This window comes from Osmerus eperlanus, chromosome 2 (genome assembly GCF_963692335.1).
Source record: "Osmerus eperlanus chromosome 2, fOsmEpe2.1, whole genome shotgun sequence".
NCBI classification, from domain to species: Eukaryota; Metazoa; Chordata; class Actinopteri; order Osmeriformes; family Osmeridae; genus Osmerus; species Osmerus eperlanus.
Window position 1 is genome coordinate 16,465,615 of NC_085019.1, and position 25,694 is coordinate 16,491,308.

At 41.5% G+C, this 25,694-nt stretch overlaps 1 protein-coding gene and 1 long non-coding RNA gene across 2 annotated transcripts; one reads left to right on the forward strand and one right to left on the reverse strand.

The window, feature by feature from the left end:
• The first annotated feature begins 12,109 nt into the window (after positions 1-12,109).
• On the forward strand, positions 12,110-14,810 carry LOC134013951 (zinc finger protein 836). The gene is made up of 2 exons (XM_062453742.1): positions 12,110-12,598; positions 12,796-14,810. The coding sequence occupies exons 1-2, from the start codon at positions 12,391-12,393 to the stop codon at positions 13,794-13,796; spliced, it is 1,209 nt and encodes a 402-aa protein (XP_062309726.1). The 5' UTR covers positions 12,110-12,390; the 3' UTR covers positions 13,797-14,810.
• A 2,218-nt stretch (positions 14,811-17,028) lies between these two features.
• On the reverse strand, positions 17,029-17,726 carry LOC134014364 (uncharacterized). The gene is made up of 3 exons (XR_009929039.1): positions 17,686-17,726; positions 17,520-17,570; positions 17,029-17,428 (listed from the first exon to the last, which is right to left on the reverse strand). It is a non-coding gene; the product is annotated as an uncharacterized LOC134014364 (long non-coding RNA).
• Between the last annotated feature and the right edge of the window lie 7,968 nt (positions 17,727-25,694).

Here is a 25,694-nt window from a genome sequence, read left to right on the forward strand (position 1 = left end):
CAGTTTCGTCTGCCGGACCCGGGCCAGTGTACTTGGGCCGATTCTGGTGCGTCACTCAAACCAGATTTGTCCGGCAACCGGACTCGGGCCGAGTAATTTCTTCTGGCCTGCCGGATCTGGGCCATGATCAGGCCAACTCATTTTGGCTACCTGGGATATCATTGGGTATGCTCAAGCCTTCGGCGAGCACAACCATTGTTCTCTCTCATATATATTATTATTTATTTTCCCACACCTAAAAAAACTTGGTACCGATTGAGTTGCTTGTATTCGTTTCACGGTTTAGGCTTGAGTTAAGTTTTTGTGGCAAAAAGTGCTTTGTGTGTACAAAGGGAACTCAGTGCTAGCCGTCAAAACATCATCACACGTTAGCAACGACGCATAGATACAACGTTCTAGTAAGACAGACGATATCAGCGAGCCCTCAGCATTAGCAAAGAGTATTCACCTTATTACGCCCCGCCCATTTTTTCATTGTTTTGCACTTCCGTTGTATTGGCACTTCCGCTTTCTGCGGAGAACTGGCGAGAAGTCCCGCTGCTAAAATATTAAATAATTAGGTGGATTTGTGCCAGATGTGCTATGTTCGTGTGCTACAACAAGTCAACAATACACCCTTTCACTGGATGGCTTGAAAACGACTTTTAAATGTTTATATAATTCGTTTGCCGGTCAGATCGCTGCCCTGCGCTCTGCTGTGATAAGCAGGTACATTAAGGCCAAAATATGCTTCTGCGTCTCCGTTTACGGATGGGCGGGCGCACGGATACGCACGGATACGGACGGATAGACTTCGTTTATGGTTCTCCGTAGGCTGTGGGTGCTGAAAACAATTCACCGCCAGAAGAGTAGGTGGCGCAACGGTTTTTTGTAAGTCGTCGTCGAGTGTTTATTTACCTAGGTTATCAAGAAGTCGGAGCAAATTTACAAATGAGCCGTTTCATCAATAGAATATGCACATTTTCAGCAACTACACTGCCCATTTCTCGTCACATTTTAATTCAGATGCTGATTTACATGTACTGTTTAGCTGAAATATAAATTCTAAAAACTTACAGCAATGGCGGTCAAAGGATTCTGTTCGTCCTGTTTATCACGGCAACCCCGCCCCCGCCCCTGACGCAAGCGGTTCTTAATACTGACCAATCACAGCCAAGGGGGTCTCCGTAGCTCTCCGAAATTACAACGGACAGTTAGAAAATTCAGGAGGTGCACGTCAAGGTGTCCGAGGGCTGACGGAGAGTTCATAGAGGGCGTTCCACGGAGACGAGGGCGTTCCTATGTGTCCGTTTTTCGAAAAACGCAGAAGCATATATCGGCCTTTAGCCACAAACATAAGATGTTCTAACGATTTCACTGCAGGGCATATGCATTTGCTATACTGTGTTTAAAATCTTAGGTCCTCTAGAATTCAGTCGAGTGATTAATTTTATTATAGGGTGTGCACTAGTAATCTTCCCTTCTATCTAATGGCAATTAGAAAGACGCATCTATTAAATAATTTTATTGCTGCGTTGTTTCAAAAGCTTTACATTACATTTAGATGCACTGCAGCAGTTGTTTTGCTCACAGCCATGCCCATACATTTGGTTATAATCTTGTATCTACTAATATCGTAAATTGAGAATACTAAAACATACAAAAAATATAGCTAGTTTATCTCTTATTACACACTTTATGTTGCAAGTGATACGAGCAGACAAAAGGGGTCTTTTAAATTCAGCGCCTTCAGCCAGGGACGCAGATCCGGACCTCTTCTTTCCATGGTCAAAACAATGATAATACAGGGTCTGATTCAGTTTTCTCCAGCTGTTATGGCAGCCACGAACTGCACAGTTGACGCTGGGCATCTCTATTAGCCTTAAATTAGTACCAGAGCCTGTTTAAGACATTCTCTTTTAGTACCGTTTTAAAGTGGAAAGTATCTAAACCGGAAATGAGAATACGCGGATGGCCGCGCCCATCGTGACTTCCGGAATAAGGTGAATAGAACAACAATATCAGTTCTTTGGCATTAGTACCGTAGCTAAAAGTCTAGGATAGTTGAGGCTACTTGGTTCCCCGTCGTAATTTTGGTGAGCAGTCTCGCGAGCCCTACTCACCCGGCGTCATTGAGCCGACCAGCTAAATACTTATTTAGCCCTAGCGTTGCTACCTGCATATACCTAACTGGCAGCTGTGTTCCGTTTAGCTCCTAGATTCAGACCTAGCCCCAGTAAATTGTAGAGCTAGTTAACTACTACACTTCTACTGTGTTTCCTTTCTTCCTTTTTTTTTTTACTTCTCCATCACCACGACCTGTCACATGCGTCATTAATTCTCTTGTCTCTAAGAAGGAACGAGGCAATTAGCTACCTTCTGCCACCCAGACGAAAATTAGCCAACATTACTCTGCCAGTCACTATATTACAGACACTCGACAATGGCATATTATTTGCAAATAATAATTAAAAGGGGAGGGAATAGGGCTATTAATCAGAAAGGTTGCCGGTGTGTGCCTCAGCACAGTGGTTGAAAATCACTGCTCTAAACTGTGTGCCGTAAGATGAGTGTGCCTGGCTCTATGCTGTTCCGTATTTTATGAATTGTAATAATAAAGCATTATTGTTGTACCCTGAGTTTTCCCTCTCCTATGTTGAGGTGTGTATTAGTACTAGCATGTGCAGTGACTCTCTACACTCCATTGCGGAAGTATAGGCTTATATTTCTAAAAAACCAAGTGAATGGAATACTAGGCCTATTGTATACAGTGATAGCATTGATTTTGATTGAGTTTGCATCATGTATCTTACTCTTAATTAGACTTTGACCCCATTCTACAAGTTTTCTGACTACTGCAATGCCTTAGCTCACACGCTCGCGACCAGATGTCGCAAAGTATGACTAACAGTGCGTTCACACTGCAGCGGAGCGGGCGGCGCGCGGCGTCGGCTTCCAATTCATTTTCAATGAAACCAGGCGTTGACGCTCGCGTAGGGCATTGTGGGAAGGCGAGCGGCGCGGAGCGTTGCAAGTTGGATTTTCTCAACTTTATGTAAATGAGGAGTGTGAAAACGCTAGCGTTGGCCAATCGGATTGGTTTCTTGTTTCTTGTAACGTAGCAACTGTTTGTCATGGTAAACATTTCTAGGTTTTACAATGTCAAGATGGAGGAGAAACTTATCGTATGTGTCTGCACATCCAGTTCTGTTCAGAACAAAGTTACGTAATGTGACCAGCCTGAATTTAAAGATTACATTAAACTAATAATGCATGGTGCAGGGTTTCCGACGTTGTCAGTGTCCCTAGTGTGTTTTTATACTTTTAAATTTAGTCTGGTCACATTACGTGACTGTTGTAGCTGCTCCTAAACTTTTCTCTTGGCTAAAGATGAACCACGCTCCAACTGCTGGTTGATGAGTTTTTATTTGCATTCATGCTCCAAACCACCGTGAAAAACTGAAATAAAATGTATCACATTCTAACATCAGCATATGTCACGTAAATGTGTATCTTGTGGCCAAGCCATTTCTGGACAAATCTCTGAATTATCTTTTAACACTTTTAACACAACTAATCAAATACGACAAACAAACACATACCGTGTGCGCCCTTCAACCAGAAAGTTAAGGGTAGCTAAATCTCTTCTCGTTCTTACACACAGCCTTCTTCATGCACATCGTAGCTACAAAAGAACGAAACTCACACTTTCCCTGTTATTAGTTAAGTGCATCACATGACTATGGTAGCCTAATTGGCTCAATTCACTTATTCACCAGTAGATGTTCTTACCATTTAATACCAAAATTCCACATCAGCAAACAATAAATACAATTTGGTATGCACAAGCACACAAACAAATAAACACAAACATATTTTAATAAAGAAAATGTGTATATTTCAGCGACAGCTACAACTGTTCTGTGTAACTGCTAGCTTGCTAGCCCACCCTACAAACAACTGGTTGAGTGACCGGTGGTGGAACATGTATTCTACTGTAATTTTGCACTAGTAATTCTGTATTTTTACACAAATGTTGTGTAAAAGTGGTATTGTGAGTACATGAACCCAAGTCTGCACACTTGGTCATGACTACAACAGTGACCTTAGAGAACTACAACTCTGTATTAACTTTTCTAACACGGCCCCGAGCGTGGTGTACTGTGGGAAGGCAAGCGGTGCAGAGCGTTAAAAAACGCTGTAGTGGACATGCACCGTTAGTTGCATTGCAAGCATGCACGAGTTTCGGAGCTAGGAACAAGGCGAGCCACTGTTCTGCGCAACACCGGACGAGTCGGTCTGGAATTATGGCGCGGTTTATTTCGCGCGCTCGCTTACCTCACTGCGCCACTGAGCACTTTTCATAGAAATGAATGGGGACGCCATCTTGAAAGAGCAGGCTTGCTGTGTCTACTGTATATAAGTCTATCTCCTCACTGCGCCACTGACCACTTTTCATAGAAATGAATGGGGAAGCCATGTTTAAAGAGCAGGCTCGCTGTGTCTACTTTATATAAGGCTATGGTCCGAACATGGAAAGAACAAAAGTGCTGTGAGCATATATCTATGGCTGTGAGCCAGAGCCATAGAAAAAGAGAGTTGCGACACTTCCATAGACTCCCATTGTTATCGAGGAATGCGGAAGTAAAGCGTGTCACATGCGACCTGTAGTTCCAAACATTGCATTTTCCACCGTTCAACCCCATTCATTTTCAGTGTCTCCGAAGCAAGTTAGCTGGTAAATTGATGAAAATCCTTCATATTTTTACCACCACATATCAATTGTTATTAGTAGTATTTCATATAGCTAGCTTTAGATAAAGTTTATCGTAAGATTATAGCTTGTTTGATTCGAAACGCAGTTAGAGCTAGACTGTAGGTCTAGCTAGTATTAATTAGGACTATTAATAATTATTTGGACTATTGCAACTTGCTGCTCGCTGGTCTCCCAGCATGTGCAACCCGCCCTCTTCAGAGGATTCAGAACGCAGCGGCCCGCCTGGTCTACAATCTACCCAGACGCTCCCATGTTACCCCGCTCCTCATCTCTCTCCACTGGCTACCTATCATGGCCCGTATCAGATTCAAGACCCTGGTATTGACCTTCCGAGCAGTGAACGGGACTGCACCCGTCTACATCAAGTCTCTCCTGCAGCCTTACACCCCCACCCGTCACCTACGGTCTTCTTCAGACAACCGCCTGGTGGTCCCACCGCTCAAGACCGCCCGGTCCCAACACAAGCTCTTCTCCTGTCTGGCCCCCCAGTGGTGGAATCAACTCCCCAACTCCATCAGAGACACTGACTGTCTCTCCACCTTCAAGAAAAGGCTCAAGACGCACTTGTTCCAGGAGTACAACGGTACTTAGGAATGGTTCGCTTGACCCGATGTTAGTTTCCTCAAGGATCACAATGACTCTTGCTCAGAGACTTGTTGCTCTTGTGGTTAGTGGTAACTGATTTAACCCTCGTGCTGCCTTCGGGTCACATGACCCAAAGGTTCATAATGAACCATCGTTGTGTTTACCCAATTTTACCCAATACAAAAACAAATTAAAATAATTTTCTTTTAACCTTTGCAATGTGGGGGGTCTGAGACAGCCTAGCTGTTAAAAGAAAATGCTTCACTTTGTCTTTGTATGCAGTAAATCTGTCGCAATACGACGGTGGGTCACAATGACTGATGGGTCAGAATGACCCGAAGATAACACAAGGGTTAAAATAGTTTGTACTCGCTGTGATATATTGTTTTTTATTATTGTTGCTTGTCTTTTTTTTCCACAGGTACACTTGCACTTATAGCAGTTCATGTTGTTTAATTGTAACTTGTTTAACTACATGCTCGTATGGTTCTTCCCTTTGGCACTTTGGTTGTTCACAATGTGTGCTTCATGTTTTGGCTACTCGCAATGTTTTGTGGCTATCTCGTTGTTATGATCAGTGACCTATGCACTTTGTAAAGCTCTCTCTTGGAAGTCGCTTTGGATAAAAGCGTCTGCTAAATGAATAAATGTAAATGTAGTATCTAACATAAGCAAAACTTTTACTGAAGCTAGCTAGAGAGCACGTGTATCATAACCAGAAGTCAGTTGGCTTATAGTCTGTCAAATTAGTTCTAATTATTGGTGTTCGTTGGCATACAAAGTAAGTCTTCTATGTATAGCTCTTATTAGCCTAGTTAGTAGAGCTAGCAACAATGAATTGCAAATTAAGTGGTCCGAAGCAAGTTAGCTGGTAAATTCACGTGTTAAGCGAGGTGAAGTTAGTTTCATATTCGACATTCGTCTCACATTCGGAAAACGCTACTTTGCAGTCGAGTTAGGGACCGGGTGAAAATTACCCATACAATTTTGAAAAATATTTTTATGGATATAAAAACCAAACTGTCACCAGATTATTCTAATAATATCTGGCCTACTTCCACACCCTTTACTTTTTCAATCAAACATTTTAAAAAATGATAGAAAATTGCTAATCTCTGAAAATAGCATGAAATCTTTGCTAATCTCAATATCTTTTTCAAATTTGTTAAAAGAAATCTCAAATACACACCATATTATTCTAATAATGTATTGCCTACTTCCACAACCTTTACTCTTCCAATAAAGTTTTGAATAAAATTCCAATTAATCGCTAATCTATGAAAATAGCATGAAATCCACGCTAATCTCAATATCTTTTTCAAACTTGTTTAAAAAAATCTCAAATTCACACCAGATTATTTTAATAATGTCTGGCCTACTTCCACACCCTTTACTTTTTCAATAATGTTTTTAAAAAATGATAGAAAATCGCTAATCTCTGAAAATAGCATGAAATCCTTGCTAATCTCAATATCTTTTTCAAACTTGTTTCAAAAAATCTCAAATACACACCAGATTATTCTAATAATGTCTGGCCTACATCCACAGCCTTTACTTTTTCAATAATGTTTTTAACCCTTGTGTTATCTTCGGGTCGTTCTGACCCATCAGTCATTGTGACCCACCGTCGTATTGCGACAACTTTACCGCATACAAAAACAAAGTGAAGCATTTTCTTTTAACCGTTGGGCTGTCTCAGACCCCCCACATTGCGAAGGTTAAAAGAAAATTATTTTTATTTGTTTTTGTATTGGGTAAAATTGGGTAAACACAACGATGGTTCGTTATGAACCTTTGGGTCATGTGACCCGAAGGCAGCACAAGGGTTAAAAGAATGATAGAAAATCGGTAATCTCTGAAAATAGCATGAAATCGTTGCTAATCTCAATATCTTTTTCAAATTTGTGTCAAAAAATCTCAAATATACACCAAATTATTTTAATAATGTCTGGCCTACTTCCACACCCTTTACTTTTCCAATAACGTTTTGAATAAAATTCCAATTAATCGCTAATCTATGAAAATAGCATGAAATCCTCGCTAATCTCAATATCTTTTTCAAACTTGTTTCAAAAAATCTCAAATATACACCAGATTATTCTAATAATGTCTGGCCTATTTCCACATCCTTTACTTTTTCAATTATGTTTTTAAAAGAATGATAGAAAATCGCTAATCTCTGAAAATAGCATGAAATCTTCACTAATCTCAATAACTTTTACAGACTTGTGTCTAACAATCTCAAATATACACCATATTATTCTAATAATGTCTGGCCTACTTCCACACCCTTTACTTTTTCAATTATGTTTTTAAAAGAATGATAGAAAATCGCTAATCTCTGAAAATAGCATGAAATCCATGCTAAACATCATAACTCAAGTCTTTATTACTGTGGTATTAGTCATTTATTAAAACAAGGACATTATTTTTAGTGCAGGACATTTTCAGACTCTCCGTCTGTTGCAGGCAAGGCATTTCCAGTCTGTTTCTTTTCTTGCGGCGTTGAACTCTCTGTGGGTCATGTCCAAGCACTCTGCATGATACCACCTCATGCATTCAGAGCATGCAATCTATATAATGTCAAGTAGAAGAGTATTAATGAGAGTAGCAATTGTTGTTCATTCAGACGTCAAAGGATTATTCCAAACACTATTCACAGAATAAAAACAGTGTTTAAGACATAGCAAAACTGTTCATTACTATGGGATTAACATCATCCAATTTCAAAAGACTAGTTATACTTTCTCATTACAAGCTATGCAAGGGACTATGCAATTTGTAATACTGTAGTCTGACCTTCATGCCAGAGGGAGATATGTTGCCATTATCACTGTATGTTTAGCCTGGTCTTTATTGTTTGTATTTATTAAGTATGTAGAGACTCTCCAATCATCTGGTTGCTTTGTAGTTACACATTTCTAGACTAAACTGATAGTCATGCAGTTCCAGTGGAGACATACATTTAGTCATTTAGCAGACGCTCTTATCCAGAGCGACTTACAGTGAGTACAGGGACATTCCACCGAGGCAAGTAGGGTGAAGTGCCTTGCCCAAGGACACAACGTCATTGGCACAGCCGGGAATCGAACCAGCAACATTCTGATTACTAGCCCGATTCCCTAACCGCTCAGCCACTTGACTCCCTTGACAATTTCTTCCACACTTTTCTTTCATTGGCTCCCTTGCATAGACCTGGCGCGCGTGTGTGTTTGCGTCATCAACCCTAGTTGAATCTCTGGTTCAGGTGTCGTAAAAACTCAACCATATAGGTGTCAAGCAAATGGTCACCAGAGTTTGCGTCTCCATCTAGCCCTTGTCAAACAGTATCTCTTTAAAACAAACAAACCCCCCCTTAGTCCTCAGCCCCAAGATAAGGGTCTTGTGTGTGTACCCAGAGTTCAGATTTGGGGGTAGGCCTCTCTTTGCACACAAGGAATGCTGAACACAGTATCATTTTATACAGAATAAAAAAGTTACATCTTCAATTTTTCTGACAGGCAGACACTCCATGTGATGGGGTGTATCGAGGGGTTACATCAGAGTAATCTTACACATACACCTCTCTCTCTCTCTCTCTCTCTCTCAGTATTGACTGGATTAAACATATTCCTTACATATAAAGTGTTTTACCTAAGACTTGACAGCTGAGACTGTCAATGGAACCATTGTGGTGGATGTGATCATGTCTTCTTGTATGAAATGATTACTTGTCTTCTATAAAATTAGCGAGGATTTCATGCTATTTTCATAGCATGAAAGCGATTAATTGGAATTTTATTCGAAAAGTTATTGGAAAAGAATAGGGTGTGGAAGTAGGCCAGACTATTAGAATAATCTTGTGTATATTTGATTTATTGACACAAATTTGAAAAAGATATTGAGATTAGTGAAGATTTCATGCTATTTTCAGAGATTAGCGATTTTCTATCATTCTTTTAAAAACATTATTGAAAAATTAAAGGCTGTGGAAGTATACCAGACATTGTTGGAATACTCTGCTGTTTGTTTCAGGTTTTATAGTCATAAAATCATTATAAAAGTCATAATTTTTCAAAATTGTATGGGTAATTTTCACCCGGTCCCTAACTCGACGCTGCAAAGTAGCGTCCTCTGAATGTGAGACGAATGTCGAATGTCGAATATGAAACTAACTTCACCTCGGTCGAAAATCCTGCATTTTTTCATATTTTGACCACCACATATCAATTGTTATTTGTAGTATTTTATATAGCCAGCTTTAGTTAAAGTTTATCGTAAGCTTGTTAGATTCTAAATGCAGTTGGAGCTAGACTGTAGGTCTACGTAAGCAACACTTTTACTCTAGCTAGCTGTACATGTATCATAGCCAGAAGATCACCGGATCACTACAAACACAAGGAGTGGAAGAACACAGGACATATTGTACAATAAAATGTTTTATTGAATGCAGTTGGTTGCCTTGTTTATTCTGTTCTATTTACCAAACTCCTTGTCTTAAATTGCGCAGTTGCTGGTGATAATGGTTAGATTCAACTTGCATCAAGTACTACAAATATAAGTGTTGTTAATGTGGTAGGCTAAATTGTAAATGGGCTGATGAATAAAAAAACGTTTAACAAGACCCATTTACTTCAACCGTCTAAGGTTAAACGTTAAGTGGAACAATATAGTCCTCATTAGGCTACTGTTTGGTATGTACAGTATGGTACAGTAGTTTGTACAGTATGGTAGCTAGCATAGCCATTTCTAGCTCTGCTTCACAATATTGCGTTATGTATAAGTTCATGTAATACATACATGTTAATAAAGTATCAGACATACATGATACAACACACCAGTAACCAATTGACGTGTTAATATTAGTGATGTGTCGTTCGTGAACGATTCGTTCATTTTGAACGAATCCTTACAAGGACTCGGGAGTAACGAGTCCTCTCAAAGAGTGATTCGTTCATTTTCTCGTGGCCGCGCATCGGGACTGTTACATAGTGAAGGATTCAAATTATTATTATATTCAATGACACAAATCTGTGTTCTGTGTTCTGAGTGGTCTGGAGTCGCAGAGGTCCGATAATATCAGCTTTAATGCAGCAGTTGGAAATCAACAAGTACAGAGCTCTGGGGTTGTCTACGTTTCCCTATACCGCAGCAGAGTTTGGCCTGGTTCACGAAGTCCAACTGGCTATCTTTCCCTGCCCCAGCATATTATATACAATGCAATTGAAACACAAGTATCAAAAAGGGTTCAGCTTGTTCTCTTGTGCGTCAGGGAGTTGTTCTTGCCTACGCGTCCCACCTGCTCGGGTGCCGTCTCCACCCGGTTTCAAGGTTGTTTCTGAAAATGAAGAGATAGAGACACAAAGAACAGCCTGCTTCCCACACCCAGTGTGAGACCCAATGTTTAAGCCTGAGCACACTTCTAAGTTCATAACTTTAATAAGCACAATATATTCTTTAATAGGCTCGTCCAAGTAAACAAAAATGATTCGTTCATTTCCCGACTCGGTCTTCGGGTACGAGTCTTTGGATCATTTTTCACGTGACCTGCATAGGCTCTGTAGTGGTAGCTAGAGGAAACGAACGATTCGTTCATTTCCCGACTCGGTCTTTCTACGAGTCTTTGGATCATTTTTCACGTGACCTGCATAGGCTCTGTAGTGGTAGCAAGAGGAAACGCTAGAGGGAACGATTCGTTCATTTCCCGACTCGGTCTTTCTACAAGTCTTTGGATCATTTTTCACGTGACCTGTATAGGCTCTGTAGTGGTAGCTAGAGGAAACGAACGATTCGTTCATTTCCCGACTCGGTCTTTCTACGAGTCTTTGGATCCTTTTTTCACGTGACCCGCATTGTATTTTTTAGTAGAGGAAACAGTTTCCCCATTCCCTTTCGCGTGGCCGCTGTTTTAGTAAGACGTGAATGATATTCGCTCAAGTCATCATACTGACTGGTTTTGTTATTTTCACTTTACATTTACACTTACAGTTTAGTGCAGTGTAATTGTTTGCCGTGATAATTAAATGCTAGTGTGATAATAAATGACCAAATCATACAAACTGTCATGATACATTATTTTAATGCAGGAATTTATTTTAAAATAGTATATGCTGGTGCACATGTCATGCACTAACTTGTGTTTGCAGTGGACGCCCCCCCCCCCCCCTTGAAATGAACGAATGACTCGAAAAAAGATTCGTTCATTTTACTGAACGAGATTCAAAGAACCGAATCAGTAAAATGATCCGAACTTCCCATCACTAGTTAATATACCGAAAATGTCCGTGAATCGAGATGGTGTTGCTGTCTGTCCCCCGAAAACCATTCAAACAGGTTGACAGCAGTGGGGGTTTTGTTTAACTACAGGGAGCTACCGGAACCACGTGACAAAAAAGCTCTAGCTTTTTTCCTGTTTCACTGGCAGTGAGTGTTCACAATATTGTATTTCACTCCATTCTACACCAAACACGTCAGGGAGGACTTCCTTTTGTAGATACGAGTCTGCTGAAGATAGACAGAATATCGGATTTCTTTAACCGAGCCTGTTTCATTCATCATTTGCCTGAGAAAGCGACTTCCGTTGGCCAGCTTCATTGAAAACCATTCAAACCGGTTGACAGCAGTGGGTTTTTTTGGAACTACAGCGAGCTACATGAACCACGTGATCACGTGTCGGCGAGATCAAAGCGTGTCGCAACTCTCTTTTTCTATGGCTCTGCTGTGAGCGCCCAAAAGACACTTCACGGAACTGTCTTTTGGGATTTTGTTTCCGCCTGTTGTAAATTCTGTGCAACACAGCTATATTCCGCTCGACAACCTGCCACGGAGCAGGCTAGTTCAGCGGTACAAGTTACCTTGGTTACTTAGCTAGGAAACCATTAAACCACTGTAATTAAACGGAACTCGCGGAAACTTGCGAGATTTATTGAAATAAACCTGTCTTTTCCTTAATCTACGTTTATATAATACCCCACAGGTAGCTACAAAGACCGACAAGGAAGTGCATTGAGGCTATATCACAACAAACTACCTAGAATTGTTGGTTAGCTCAACGTTACTTTATTTATCTGATGTTTGCAGCAGACAGTGTGAAAATGACAAAACTACAACTTTTGAATTCCTATCTCACTGAGCGTTTAATGGTGGCAATTGGAGAGATTCTGGAGGTTGTCGAGGAGACTGTTCTAAAATATGAGGAGGAGACTACCCGAACTCGTCAAGAAAACCAAGTGTTGAAACGACGGTTGCATGAAATTGGACTTGGAGTAGAGTGGACAGGTGAGACTGATGCACGAAATCTGAACATGGTATTAACTTTAGTTTCATTTAGACCTGTTTAATTGAAGTTCAATGGTCTTTAATGTGCTAAAATAGACACATTACCGAACCCTTTCTTGCCAAATAAACATTGAAAATGTATTTGTACAGACATTTCTATTAATTTGTATACAATCTGTGTATCGGACTGTGTCTAGGTTCCATCAGACCACTGTCATCTTCTGAGACAGTCTCTCCTGCTGGTCAGCACCAGTGGAGTTCCAACCAGGGACAAGACATAGAACCCTCATTTACTGGAGAGGACAATGCAGTCTCTGACCAGAATGAAGGCCCTACCATACCTAACCAGGGGACCACAGACTGCATCCAGTGGAAATATCTCTACAAATCAAGTTCAGAGTCCACACATAGTCCTGGTCCAGAGACAATTTCATTAGGAACATCTGTTTTGACAAATATGAAAAAGGATTTGGACTGTAATTCTTGTTTGCTATATAGTCCCTTGGACAAATGTATTGTGGATAGAATAGATGTACACTGTGGTCTTGAAGCCATCAAAGTTGAACCCCTTGACCAGAGTATTGACTCTTGTTCAGGTTCTGTTTCTGACACAGGGTTTCATGACCTGGAGACAGCTTCAGCATTGACAACACATGCTGCCTCAGTCACCAGGTCTGACCTGGAGTCAGGAAGGACAGAGGTCAGATATAGGGACTGTTATCTCGGTACTGACCCTGCATCAGCTAATGTCTCAGACCAAGAAGACATTATACAACACATAGATAATGCTGGGAAGCTAGACTGCCTGGTCACCTCTCAAAGCAAGCCACGGTCACTGAGCAATATAGGTCTCAGGTCACACCCTTGTCCACACTGTGGCAAAACCTTTAGCCATGTTTCACGACTGAAAATACACCTGCGCATTCACACTGGCGAGAAACCGTACGTATGCGCCTTGTGTGGAAAACGTTTCAACAACGACGGCACTCTGCGCAACCATCGCCGTGTCCACACAGAGTTGCGACTCTATGATTGCCCTATATGTGGAATGAGTTTTAAAGATGCTTACACATGCAGAAAGCATCAACGGGTTCATAATGGCATGCATCCTCATTCATGTAGTATTTGTGGAAAAACCTTTACTACATCTGCAATTTTGTCCAAGCACCTCAAAACTCACAATTTTAACATTGGATGAGTTATGAGTTACAATTGGTGGCTATTAGGATCGAGTTAACAAAGGTTGAGTGACTTTGTTTAAGAACTTAGGGTGTGTCTGTTTATATGTGTACACATTTTTGTAGAAACATCACTGTGTGTGGTGTTTGTATGTGGAATGGGTCTGTATACTGACCTTGGATCTTGTTTAGCAATCCATCCACATACAATCTGTGTTGGTGGTGGATATCTTGTCCAAATGTAAAACAAACCGCTTTATCCTTTGGAATCAACAATTTGCTTGCTTTTTATATCAAATTCTTTGTCAAAATCCAAGAAAATCATAACTGCAGTGAAGAGCTACAGTTGAAACTGACTGCCAGGATTTATAAACAGGACCTAGTTGGGTGTGCTTTGCCTTCGGCAAGGGCACAACCTTTGTTCTCTCACATATATCTTATTATTGGGTGTGCTTGCCTTCGGCAAGGGCACAACCTTTGTTCTCTCACATATATTTAGGGTTCCTCCGGTAGGAGGGAACCTATTGTTTTTGTTAGTATTCTTATTATTATATTTCTCCGCTAAATGGCCCAATAGCTCAAAAAGTCCTTGACCCGATTTTTTCAAATTTGGCCCAATGATACACCAGGTCACTCACTACTTCCAGACCACTAATGGCCCATGTACGCCCATAGGTGGCGCTATAAGCCACGCCCAAAGTCTACGTGATTTCCCCAGCGCCCCATTATTCCAAAATGCCTGAAAATAGGTATACATGCCTTATTTCTCATGGGGAACAAAAAAGCCTCAAGAACCCATAAGGTCCGCCATGATAGATGTTGCTGTACTGTCCAAATTTGGTACAACCTTCAAAACCCTTCTCCTCATGAACCATAGGTCCAATCGACCTATTGTTACAGATTTGTAGAATACATGTCTTTCTATAGGGTGAAATTGAATAAGGAATGCAATACAAAATGGCTGAAAGAAGTGTATTTATGTAAATGTCCACATTGCCACAATATCTTTGTGTTAATAAATCAAATATAATTTTGACTGATGGTTTTTCAAACCTTTGTGCCTTCAAGATGACATCATTCTGAAGTACCATACGGAATTTCACCTTGATATGTCAAATCTATGATTGAATTCAATTGAATTGCTCCACAGCGCGCGTGCTCCAAATTCTCAGACTCATCCTGCCCCTTGACACTAGGGTGACCACCTGTCGCGCTTTGTGTTGTGTCGCACAGCATTTTCACCCCTTGTCCCGCACGTCCCATATTGAAAATGCTGTGCCATACAGCGCAAAGCGGGACAGGTGGACACCCTACTTGACACACGCGTGAGCTTGGCGAGACGCACACACATCCTTTCTGGAAATTGTGTGCTGACCAAGCCCCCACCCTCTGTTTTTAGCTCCTGTTTCATTTCGCTTCCAATCGCAGCTCGCCATTACGAATATAAATTATTTTTCGGCGGCCATTGTTGTTTTCAACTGAAATCGCCTGATAGTGTTGGAGGCAGCCACGTTCGGTAAGACTTTTTTTACACATTTTAAGCTAGAATCAATGATTGGTTTCGTGAAAGTACACTACTCTTGAATTATGGTGAAGGTTTTAGCACTTGAAGGATTCAAAATCTATGTGTCTATTCCAATATGTAATGATGGTATTCAATGACACAAATCTGTGTTCTAGAAAGAGTGGTCTGGAGTCGCAGAGGTCCGATAATATCAGCTTTAATGCAGCAGTTGGAAATCAACAAGTACAGAGCTCGGGTTGTCTACGTTTCCTTACCCGCAACAGAGTTTGGGCTGGTTCACGAAGTCCAACTGGCTATCTGTCCCTCCCCAGCAGATATTTATACAGTGCAATTGAAACACAAGTATTAAAAAAGGGTTGAGCTTGTTCTCTCGTGCATCAGGGAGTTGTTCTTGCCTACGCGTCCCACCTGCTCGGGTGCCGTCTCCACCCAGATTCAAGGTTGTTTCTGAAAATGAAGAGATAGAGACACAAAGAACAGCCTGCTTCCCACACCCAGTGTGAGACCCAATGTTTAAGCCTGAGCACACTTCTAAGTTCATAACTTTAATAAGCACAATGCATAACTTTAATAAGCACAATATATTCTTTACACTTTTAGACCTTTAGATCGTGAGTCTGAAGTGACGGAAAACCGAACTCGAAAAGTAGCTACTGTAGCTCTAGCTTTTTTCCTCTGTGATTTTAATTAGTGAGTCATTTTGCATCTCGGCGAATTGTTCATCAAAAAGGTTGAGGAGGGCAGCCTTTAGGAGAAAAAGCAATTCCCCACAGACCTGTCGGCTCATAATTTTGATTTGGGGCGTGAAAGTCTTTGTAATAAGCCTATGCGCCAGGGAGACCGCATAGGCTTAGGCGGCAGCCATGTTTTGGTCGCGTCATGTTCATAAGTTCACCATTTTACAGTTAGGTCCACACGAAAAAGGTAGAGGAGGGGAGCCTATAGGAGATGTGGGAATTGTGCTTTTAGCCAGATGCTCCGATTATTTTTGTGATTTGTGGACATTTGGACAATTGGAGTGATACTGCGTCCCGGGGGTACATTGTTTTGACTCAGAGTCAGGCTCGGCTCGCCCACTGGCAGTGTGTAAACAATTTTGTATTTCACTCAATTCTACTCCAAAAACGTCAGGGAGGACTGCTTTTTGTAGACAAGGGCCTGCTAAAGATAGCCAGTATATCTGATTTTTCAAGGCGAGCCTGTTTCATTCGTCATATTCCCTGAGAAAGCGACCTACGTTAGCCAGGCTAGTTTTGCCAATTTCAGTAAGTCAGGCTATTTAAAGGTCTCTGACGGTCAGAATCACTGTTTACAGGTCGAGCTGGTCTTTTGTCAGATGTGTATATATTGACCAGTTTAGAGGTAAATACTCTTGCCACCCCTGGAATCGAACCTGTGTTTTGAGTGACTTTGCATGGGTCTCCATCAGGTCAACACATTTGGAATCAAGTTCAAGTAATGCCACTGCATTTCACAGTCAAAACTGTAGTTTATGTCAAGTGTAGATGGAAAAAGCTTTGTTTTTCACAACTGAACTGACATGGATCCTTTCTTCACTTTTACAGGTCTGGAGGGTCATGCAGAGGCCTGCTCAACAGAGGATGCTGAGATCAACACAGACCCCTTGCTGGACTACCCCTCTCTAGCTGGACAGCTTCTCTTCAGCCCTGACCCCTGGACAGCTTCATCCAGCTGGCCTGCCCTGCCTGCCTGCCTGCAGGCCCTGCTTGCCCCTGCCTGCCAGCCCTCCAGAGACAGTCACCCCACAGACACAGTAGCTCTGCAGCCTGCTTTTTTGAGGACATTGATGAAAAAGGACAAACCAGCATTTTTTACTTTGATGAAAGTCTAAATGTTTAATCCTTTCCATGTCCACTACATCCCTGGGTACAGCTGAATGGGGTATAAAAAGCATTAGTATGACAACATGTGTTGTTTGACAAACAACCCCCGCCACGATCAGAACAACTTAGGTATGCCTTTTAATGAGTTGGCAATGCTATTGAAAAGCTTTTAGTATTTTTTAGAGTGTCTTATATTTGAACTTGCCGGGCTGCCAGCTGTTTTCTTGGGCCCCCAATGGGTTCTCCTCTACCACTCCAGAAATCACTCCTGGGTGTATGGCATCTAGTGATGCAAAAGTTAATGCTTTTGCTTCAAAACATAGCCTTTAGGGTTGCCATGGCTCATACGATTATACGGTCATTCATCACCTTACCATTATTTAACAGGGACACGTCGCCAGGCCGTGTGACGGTGGTAGGATAATCTATAGAGAAATGAAAGTGGAATGTAGTTCATGTACAAAGTATTAGCATATTTATAGTACAACTGTGTTAAATTTTTTAATTACTGTTGGTTATTGAGATTCTTGAACAACCTACAATGGGATGTTGCTGGTTGTGGTGGAGTAGGTAAGGTAATCTGCACAGTTTAAGATGAGTGACATTGTGATAAAATTATGGCATTTATACTAGTACAGTCTTTGACAGAAACATTTTTAAAAAGATCCAACCTTTATGGGTCTTTTGGTTGCCCACCATGGCATGGACATTTGGAACCGGGCCTTGTATAGAGAATACATGATGTTATATTACAGCGGCTGGCCACTTAGTGTGTTTTTTTGTAGCTGTCTTGTAGACAATAACAAATGTACCTTTAATTTTCTTTTGCCTCTTCTCTATGACCCATGGCTGCTCCTCATCTAAACATAACTCAAATGATGAAACACTTTGTTGCACAGGCCCATTATTTAATTTGTATATTATACTAAAACAAACTTAATTATTAACGTAGATGTTTTAGTGCTACACACATTTATGTACCACAAAATACAACACACGGTGGTTCTGACATACCTCCACTACTGTCCGCATATTTGTGCGGACGTTTGACTATTCTTTTTTGTGGAGCTTCGTCTTCCGTCTCAACGGTGGATTTATATTCAGCCGTCTTGCTCCACCGCAAGGCTTTCTCAAAGTCTCCTACGTACGAAATGATAATAGCAAATAGGTTCAATCAAAATAAGACTAACATTTAGTCGTGAACGTTTTCAGAGATTTGAATATACATTCTAGTGTTCTGTTTTGTTTGTGAGTACATTGCCTGTTATCATGTACCTGTTGTTGCAAACACCCGCACTTTCCTGGAGATCCATAATGCCGTATCGGGCATTTCATTATGTTTGGGCCTCTTGGTTGTATGGGCTGGGGGCCAATAACTGTATGTCTCCTGAAATAAAAACTAATAAACTTAATCCAAAAACAGATGTCATGCACAACTTGGAAGAATTAGTGACATGATACTCTTACAGATTTAAAGTATACGTACCCCATTGTCTTTAAATGTCCAGGATTGGGCTACAATCCCAACCAGCCCTTCCTCGGTAAACTCCACAATATTATACATCCTGTTATAAGAGGCAAGTAAAGCTATTACAGTAAATTGGTATTGCCTCGGTGTAAACCAACGGTGGGCAATTCATTTTTACAAGGGGCCACATGAGAAACCTGAAATGTGTTGGAGGGCGACATCAACAATAACTTGAATTTAATTCTGCTCACTATTCATTTTCTCCCATTGTAAAAGTATATATGTTGATTAGCTGCTACAGGTTCAGAAGAATAAGGATATTCTGTAAATATATCAAATTGTGGTGTAGGTCAAATAGTAAAAGACCATAGAAGTAATAAACAGTAAAAACAAAAACAATTCCATAAGTGTTTCATTTTATTTGTAACTAGTTAATCTTCAAACAATGAAAAGTTGTTTTGCAGTATGTTAAAGATATGCAACTTTATACAAAAAGCAATACATGTTTTTTTTCCGGTTCATTTAGTTGTTTCAGTTTAGTTCTTCTCAGTGAGAGAAGGAGGCCAGTTGTAATAACAGCTAATAACAATGCGGTGAAATAGGCACTGCAATTACACACAAAAATGTCAACACGATGCAATAAGTGAGCACACACACCCAAAACGGCAGTGAGGTTCACGGCAATTAATCACTCTGGTCTAAGCATAGCTGGACATACATGCAAACTATCCAATCAGGGCCCTGGCCGTACACCTGCAAGCGCCAATAATACATAGGTACAACGATACAATAAAAACAGGGAAATAGTGGAGGTGGAACGTTCACGCTAGTGAAGCGCACAAAGTCAGTCCAATGATCCTTATTAAAACCCCCGGAAATGTTAAAAACAGATAACAGATTTTGTTTTTCCGTACAATGCCCAGGTCTGGTGTAAACAGTATTCCTCAAAAAATGTCTCATATTTCATGAAGAATGGCCATGAAAACAGTTTTTCCACCCATGGGAATTCGAATTGCACCTCTGTGCAAGTTTTGGCTTGGGATCCATCTCAACGCTGTGTTAGTGTTTTTAAACTTATGCACTCCAATTAATGTGGAGTCACAAGGCTCCAGAAAATGAGGTTGTAAGTGTTGATACAGACGGCACAGATGGCTTCCGTCCTTCTCCTCAATGACCTCACAACAGTCCTGGTTGTTCAGAATGAAGTTCTTGAGGTTTGCTTTTTGCCTTGACATTTTTATCGGCTGTAGTCGCTGCTCCTCAATTCGACATACAACTTGAGATAGTGGGCATCTACCACTCCTCACCATCCTTTTGACTGTTTTCAGGTGGTTTTCGAACTTGAAAGCACTGCAGTTGTCCAGGCCATTGAAAGACACAGCATCCTCCACAATGTGCAACATTGAATGAGTGTTGTACACCAGAAAATGGTGTCCATACAGCTCCCTACCTCTCTCAACAAAGAACTTCAGCAGGTCAGCTGCATACTGTGAGTACCGCTTAACAAGCACTGGACTAATGAGAGTACACATTGCCACACTGAAAGCCATAAAGTGGCCATAGAGATCATCTCTTAGAATCCCCTTCAGGACAATTTTGCCTATGTATAGCATGAATTGCCTGAACTCTGTGGCTTTCCACCTCTCCAGCTCCTGCAGACCTCTTGGCTTTCTGGCAAAAATGGAGGGGATGTATGGCTTGAGATTTGCAAGCCTACTGCTGACCTCATCGATTTGTGATGCTGACATTCTGCAACCCTTTTCTCCTCTGCTCCAAATGAAGAGTAGCTTCTTCATGACCCCCAAGCATGCCTGGTGCATGTAGTCCACTGGGAAAGCTATGACAATGTCGATAGGCAAATCCAACAGTGGAGTGCTGCCATGAGGGTGCTCTTTCTGCCCTTGCTGTCTGAAGGAGGAGTCTGTACGCAAGGTGAGTTCCTCTGTTTCTTGATAGGTGACCCTATTGTACCATTATCCCTTTTGGTCACACCTATCACATCCATAGTACCCCGAGCATTTTTCACGAAAGCTTTTGCTGGAGCATCACACACAATGCAGAGAATGTTAAAGTTCACAGTTTTGTCTCTGTATTGCAGACCACTGGACAGCAGGTTGTTGATGTCTGTGACCATATCATCCAGGAAGTGAAGATCATCTGGCTTTGAACCTCCATATGTCAGTGTGATAGGAAAGATGGAGGTGAGCTTCAGGTGGACAGCACACAGGACGGGCCACATTGCTGTCTTTGAGCTCTTAAATAAAGGCAGGCCATCAATGTTAAAGGATAGGTCAATGGTGTTACAGTCAGAAACTTGTTCTGAGGGATACTTGAGCAGGTTGTCCCTCAATCTCTCTTTGAGAGGGAAATGCACATACTCCATGCCTGATTTCTGTGCAGTCTTCACCTCCCTTGGTGTTTTTAAGAGTGTTCTAGAGGAGGATGGCAGTTCAGTATGGCCGTAGCTTTTCAGAATGTTTAACAAGCCATCAATAGCGTTGTGTTTGATCTGAAACTGAGATGCCCAGGTTGCCAGATCCGATGGGAGTGATTTGCCAATGGTGACTTCCTGTTCAGATTCTTCCAAGGAGTCTTTCAGGTCATCCCCCAACAAGTCTTCCAGGTCATCTTCCAAGGTGTCATTGACTAAGCAGTCCTGGTCATCCTCGAATTCTACCTCCATGAGGCCATCCACATTGGCATACGATGGACCACTAGACTGTAGAATGTGATCCCTAGAGTCATTGGTATCAACCAGATGGTCTGTGTTGCTCTCAGATATCCTCTTTAGGACACGTTTAGCTGCTCTCCATGATCGGAGGTACTGCCTTTATCGTGCATGCTTTTCTTCACTCATTCTGTTAAAATAATTATCAAAAGGTTGATAAACGCAAAATAACCCCACGTTTGTCTAGGATTTTTAAGGAGTAGCGTCGCACTTAGCCCGGAAGCTAACTAAAGCTAGCTCGCTACAGTTTCGGTGAGTGGGAAGGGAGAGAGCTAGGCCTCGTGAACAAATGGACATGGAAATTTAGTGGTAACCGGAATCCTAACACGTTAGATTAAATCATTTGTAAACTAAATCAAACAGCTAAGTTAAGGAGTAAGGTCGCACATATGTGATCGTTCGAAAGCGGGCCCCACAGCGTAGCGTCGCACGTGTGATTTCGAAAATTCCAACTGACTATTTTCCGATAGACAAAAACTATATGACAAACGATATAGTATGGCTTCAAAATGTACAATGAGAAAGCTAACAAGTAACCCTAGCAGTTAGTAGCATTGCTACGAGTATTATGCTAGGTTGCTAGGTAATGGAAGCTAACTAAAGCTGGCTAGCTTACATTTCGGAAAAATAACTCACTCTGGTGGGAGCGTCGGATATATTTAGAACTTAGGCATCTACAACATAAAACTTTTTGAGCAATGTTGCCGGGCAATGTTGCAACTCATTAGGGCAACAGACAGTTGGCAGCAGCCAATCAAAGAGGAACAAATCTATTGCCATGGAGACACACCACAAAGATGGATGCTGAAACTTTTGCAGCTGTCACTGTTGTCTTGGCTTCTTCAACAATAATTTTACTTAAGTATCACTTATAACACAAAACTTAAATAATTTGCAATTTTATGACATAAATTAATTCATATTACAAATACATACATACCATATTTTCTTATTTTTTTTGTTGCTTAAATGTCGTGTGTGTGTGTGTGTGTGTGTGTGTGTGTGTGTGTGTGTGTGTGTGTGTGTGTGTGTGTGTGTGTGTGTGTGTGTGTGTATATATATCGGGTAACCTTTAAATTTAATTCATCTCAGCAAAACAGAAAAAAGGACATGGACCAGAAGATGGCTGCTCAGGAGGAAGAGGGGGTGTTACAGCCAACTACTGAGGGAGCTGGCTGACGAAGATGCTCCTGGTTACAGACAGGGGCGGATCTACCGGGGTTGCATGGGGTGGCAAATGCCACCCTAAAAATAGCCTTGCCACCCCAGCTGCCACCCCAGTTGGCAGCTTTGAAAACAAAGAAAAGTTGTGGCTCATCGGACATTTGCGAGAGCGAATTTCTAATATCCGAATGCAAGTAAATGCAGCACGAAAACGACTCCATCCACCCTCCCCACACCGCCACCGAAGTTGCTTTCATTTGAACACAAGGAAGGCGCAAACTGACCATAGAAGGCTTCAACTCAAGGAAGAAATCGTCGGCACGGACAGCAGACCACACCGGAGGAATGATGTGTTAAGCAATTATCTATTAATGACTAAGAATAATTACAAAAGTGCAGGGCTATACGGAGTTGCAATGTTACTTTTCCTGTTGAATTGAGGTTAATAACATTAACTCGTGAATTCTTTGGGCAACAAAGCAACAACAAAAATGACTGTAGTAAAGTTAAGTTTGAAGTTCGATATTCAACAGATATTCGGACGCCCAGTATTGTGTTATTTTAACCGGTGTTTAGCACTGCTACGACCGGCCGCATAGCCAATGCTTTTGCCTGCCTAAACAACGCGTACGTTTAGGGACCGTCAACAAATTACACATTTCAAAAGTCAATAGCTTTTCAACAACATGAACTAGGAGCGTCAAAATAATGTTAAACTGTTGAAGATGTATGCATTCATGCTGCAAAGCCTGAATTTCTTTTTTGGGTCATGTGACCTATAATCCTCAAATTCATTTCAGTGTTCACTGACTATGCATACATGTTGCACAGCCTTTAGTTTTTTCATTTTGATCTCGCACACATTTGCCACGGGATACCACCCCTCAAAATCTCCTGCCACCCTCTTGCCACCCCATGAATCTTTTTCTAGATCCGCCCCTGGTTACAGAAACTGGTTAAGAATGGCGCAAAACACATTTAACAGTCTGGTGAGCCTGGTGGAACCATCATTAAGAAGGCAAGACACAGTGATGAGGGAGGCAATACCTGTTGGGGAGAGACTGGCAATAACATTGAGGTACTTGGCCACAGGACAGACCTTCTCCTCTCTGGAATACACATTCAGGGTTAGTAGGCACAGCATTTCCAGGATAGTAGTCGAGACCTGTGAGGCTCTTTACAAGGCATTACAACAGGATTACCTCAAAGTGCCATCCACAGAAGAGTTCACAAGTTCAGTAATCACACCATAGATTGAATAGATAGCTTTTATTGAAGCAGAGCTGGTAGCAGAGCCAAGCCCGATGGTGGAGGAGGCCGGTAGCAGAGCCGGGCCTGGTGTCCGGGCATGGACTCGGGGTGTGGCGGAGAGTCCTAATGGGTCACGGCCGAGCAGCAGCTCAAGCAAATCCCCTGGGAAGCCTGGATAGATGACAGGGAGAAGAAGAGAAGAAAGGGAAGGGTGGGAGGGTGACAACAACATGCTAGCACAGAGACCAGAGGAATGGAAGATACTTTATACAGAACTCTTAATTGACCAAAGGGAGTTTGGTCGCATTCTTCCGTGCTTTACTGGGCTGATGCGTATTAGTTTGATTGGAGAAGGAGGAGTCTTGGTGTGCCACCTTCCTCCCGAACTTTAGTTAACCCTTTCAGGCCTAACTCCATGAGTGGAAACACATTTCCACCAGATTTGAAGAGAGGTGGAACTTTCCGCATTGCATTGGTGCCTTAGATGGCAAGCATGTCAACATCCTTCCGCCACCAAATTCAGGGTCCCATTACTATAACTACAAAGGTTTCAATTCAATAGTTATCATGGCTCTAGTAGATGCAGACCTGAAATTTATTTATATTGATGTAGGGACAAATGGCAGAGTTGAGCTGAGCCGGGCATTGGAAGACAACACACTGAACATACCACCACCATAAGACCTGCCTGGACGTCAAACCCCTGTCCCTTATGTTGTCGTGGCAGATGAGGCCTTTGGTTTGAAGCCATGGATGATGAGACCATACCCAAGGACACAACTGGATAACAACAAGCGAAACTTTAACTACAGGCTCTCTCGTGCACGTTGTTGTGTTGAGAATGTTTTTGGAATCTTGGCAAACAGATTCAGAGTTTTTCGCCAATCAATTGCACTGGAGCCTTCCAAGGCTGTAATAATAACAAAGGCAGCATGTGTTCTTCACAATTACCTAAGAACTGAATCCCTCACCCGTTACACCTACACACCTCCCAGTCTGGTGGATCAGGAGGACATAGAAACAGGTTGACTTATTCACGGAGCTTGGAGGGAAGAACCAGAATGTATGCACCCTATTGCAGCTTCCTCAGACAGAAATTCATCTTTGCAGGCAAAACAAGTGAGAGGAGTACTGCAGCTACTTCAAAACAAACGGAGCAGTAAGCTGGCAAGAGAACGCATTGTCTTGAATACTTATTCTTCCTCCACACTTCCATAACCTCTACCCATCTGTTTAATTTATACAGTATGCAGGATACAAAAAGACGATAATGAATGAAATGCAACAAATACATTTTGTTTGTTTTTATTTTCAGTTCAGCCACCCTGGCAAATGCAAAATATAAAATACACAATTAAATAAGTTAAATTACTATTAAGCAAGTTAAATTACAGATTGCTATGCATACTAATATACATACTCCATTTGTTTAAAATTCAGAATACAAAAAGATAATAAATAAAATGTTACAATCAAATACATGTTTTGTTTTTCATTTTCAATTCAGCTACCCTGGCAAATGCAAAATATAAAATACACAAATAAGTTAAAATATAGCTGCAAGCAGCAATGAGGTGGCCAAGCAGTCGAATGACCCATAAAACATGTTGTACATCCTCAGAAGAGGGTTACGAGTACACGCAACAAGTTTGGTGCGAATCCATCAAAGATTTGCTGAGATACGACCCAACTTCCTGTTTGCTGGCTTAATGGCACATTTTGATTGGCCGTACCGGGCAAACGGTTTTGAAAATCCAAAAAACATATGATGGCTTTTGTGAGGCTTGGTCTGAAGATGATCTCTGCCAAATTTGGTGAAGATTGGAAAACATTTGTAGGAGGAGTACAGAAAAAACGTTTTTTCAGTAATTCAAAATGGCGGCCGCATCAATTCGGCTGTTATCACAAGTTATCATGTGTCACACACGGGATGTCCCA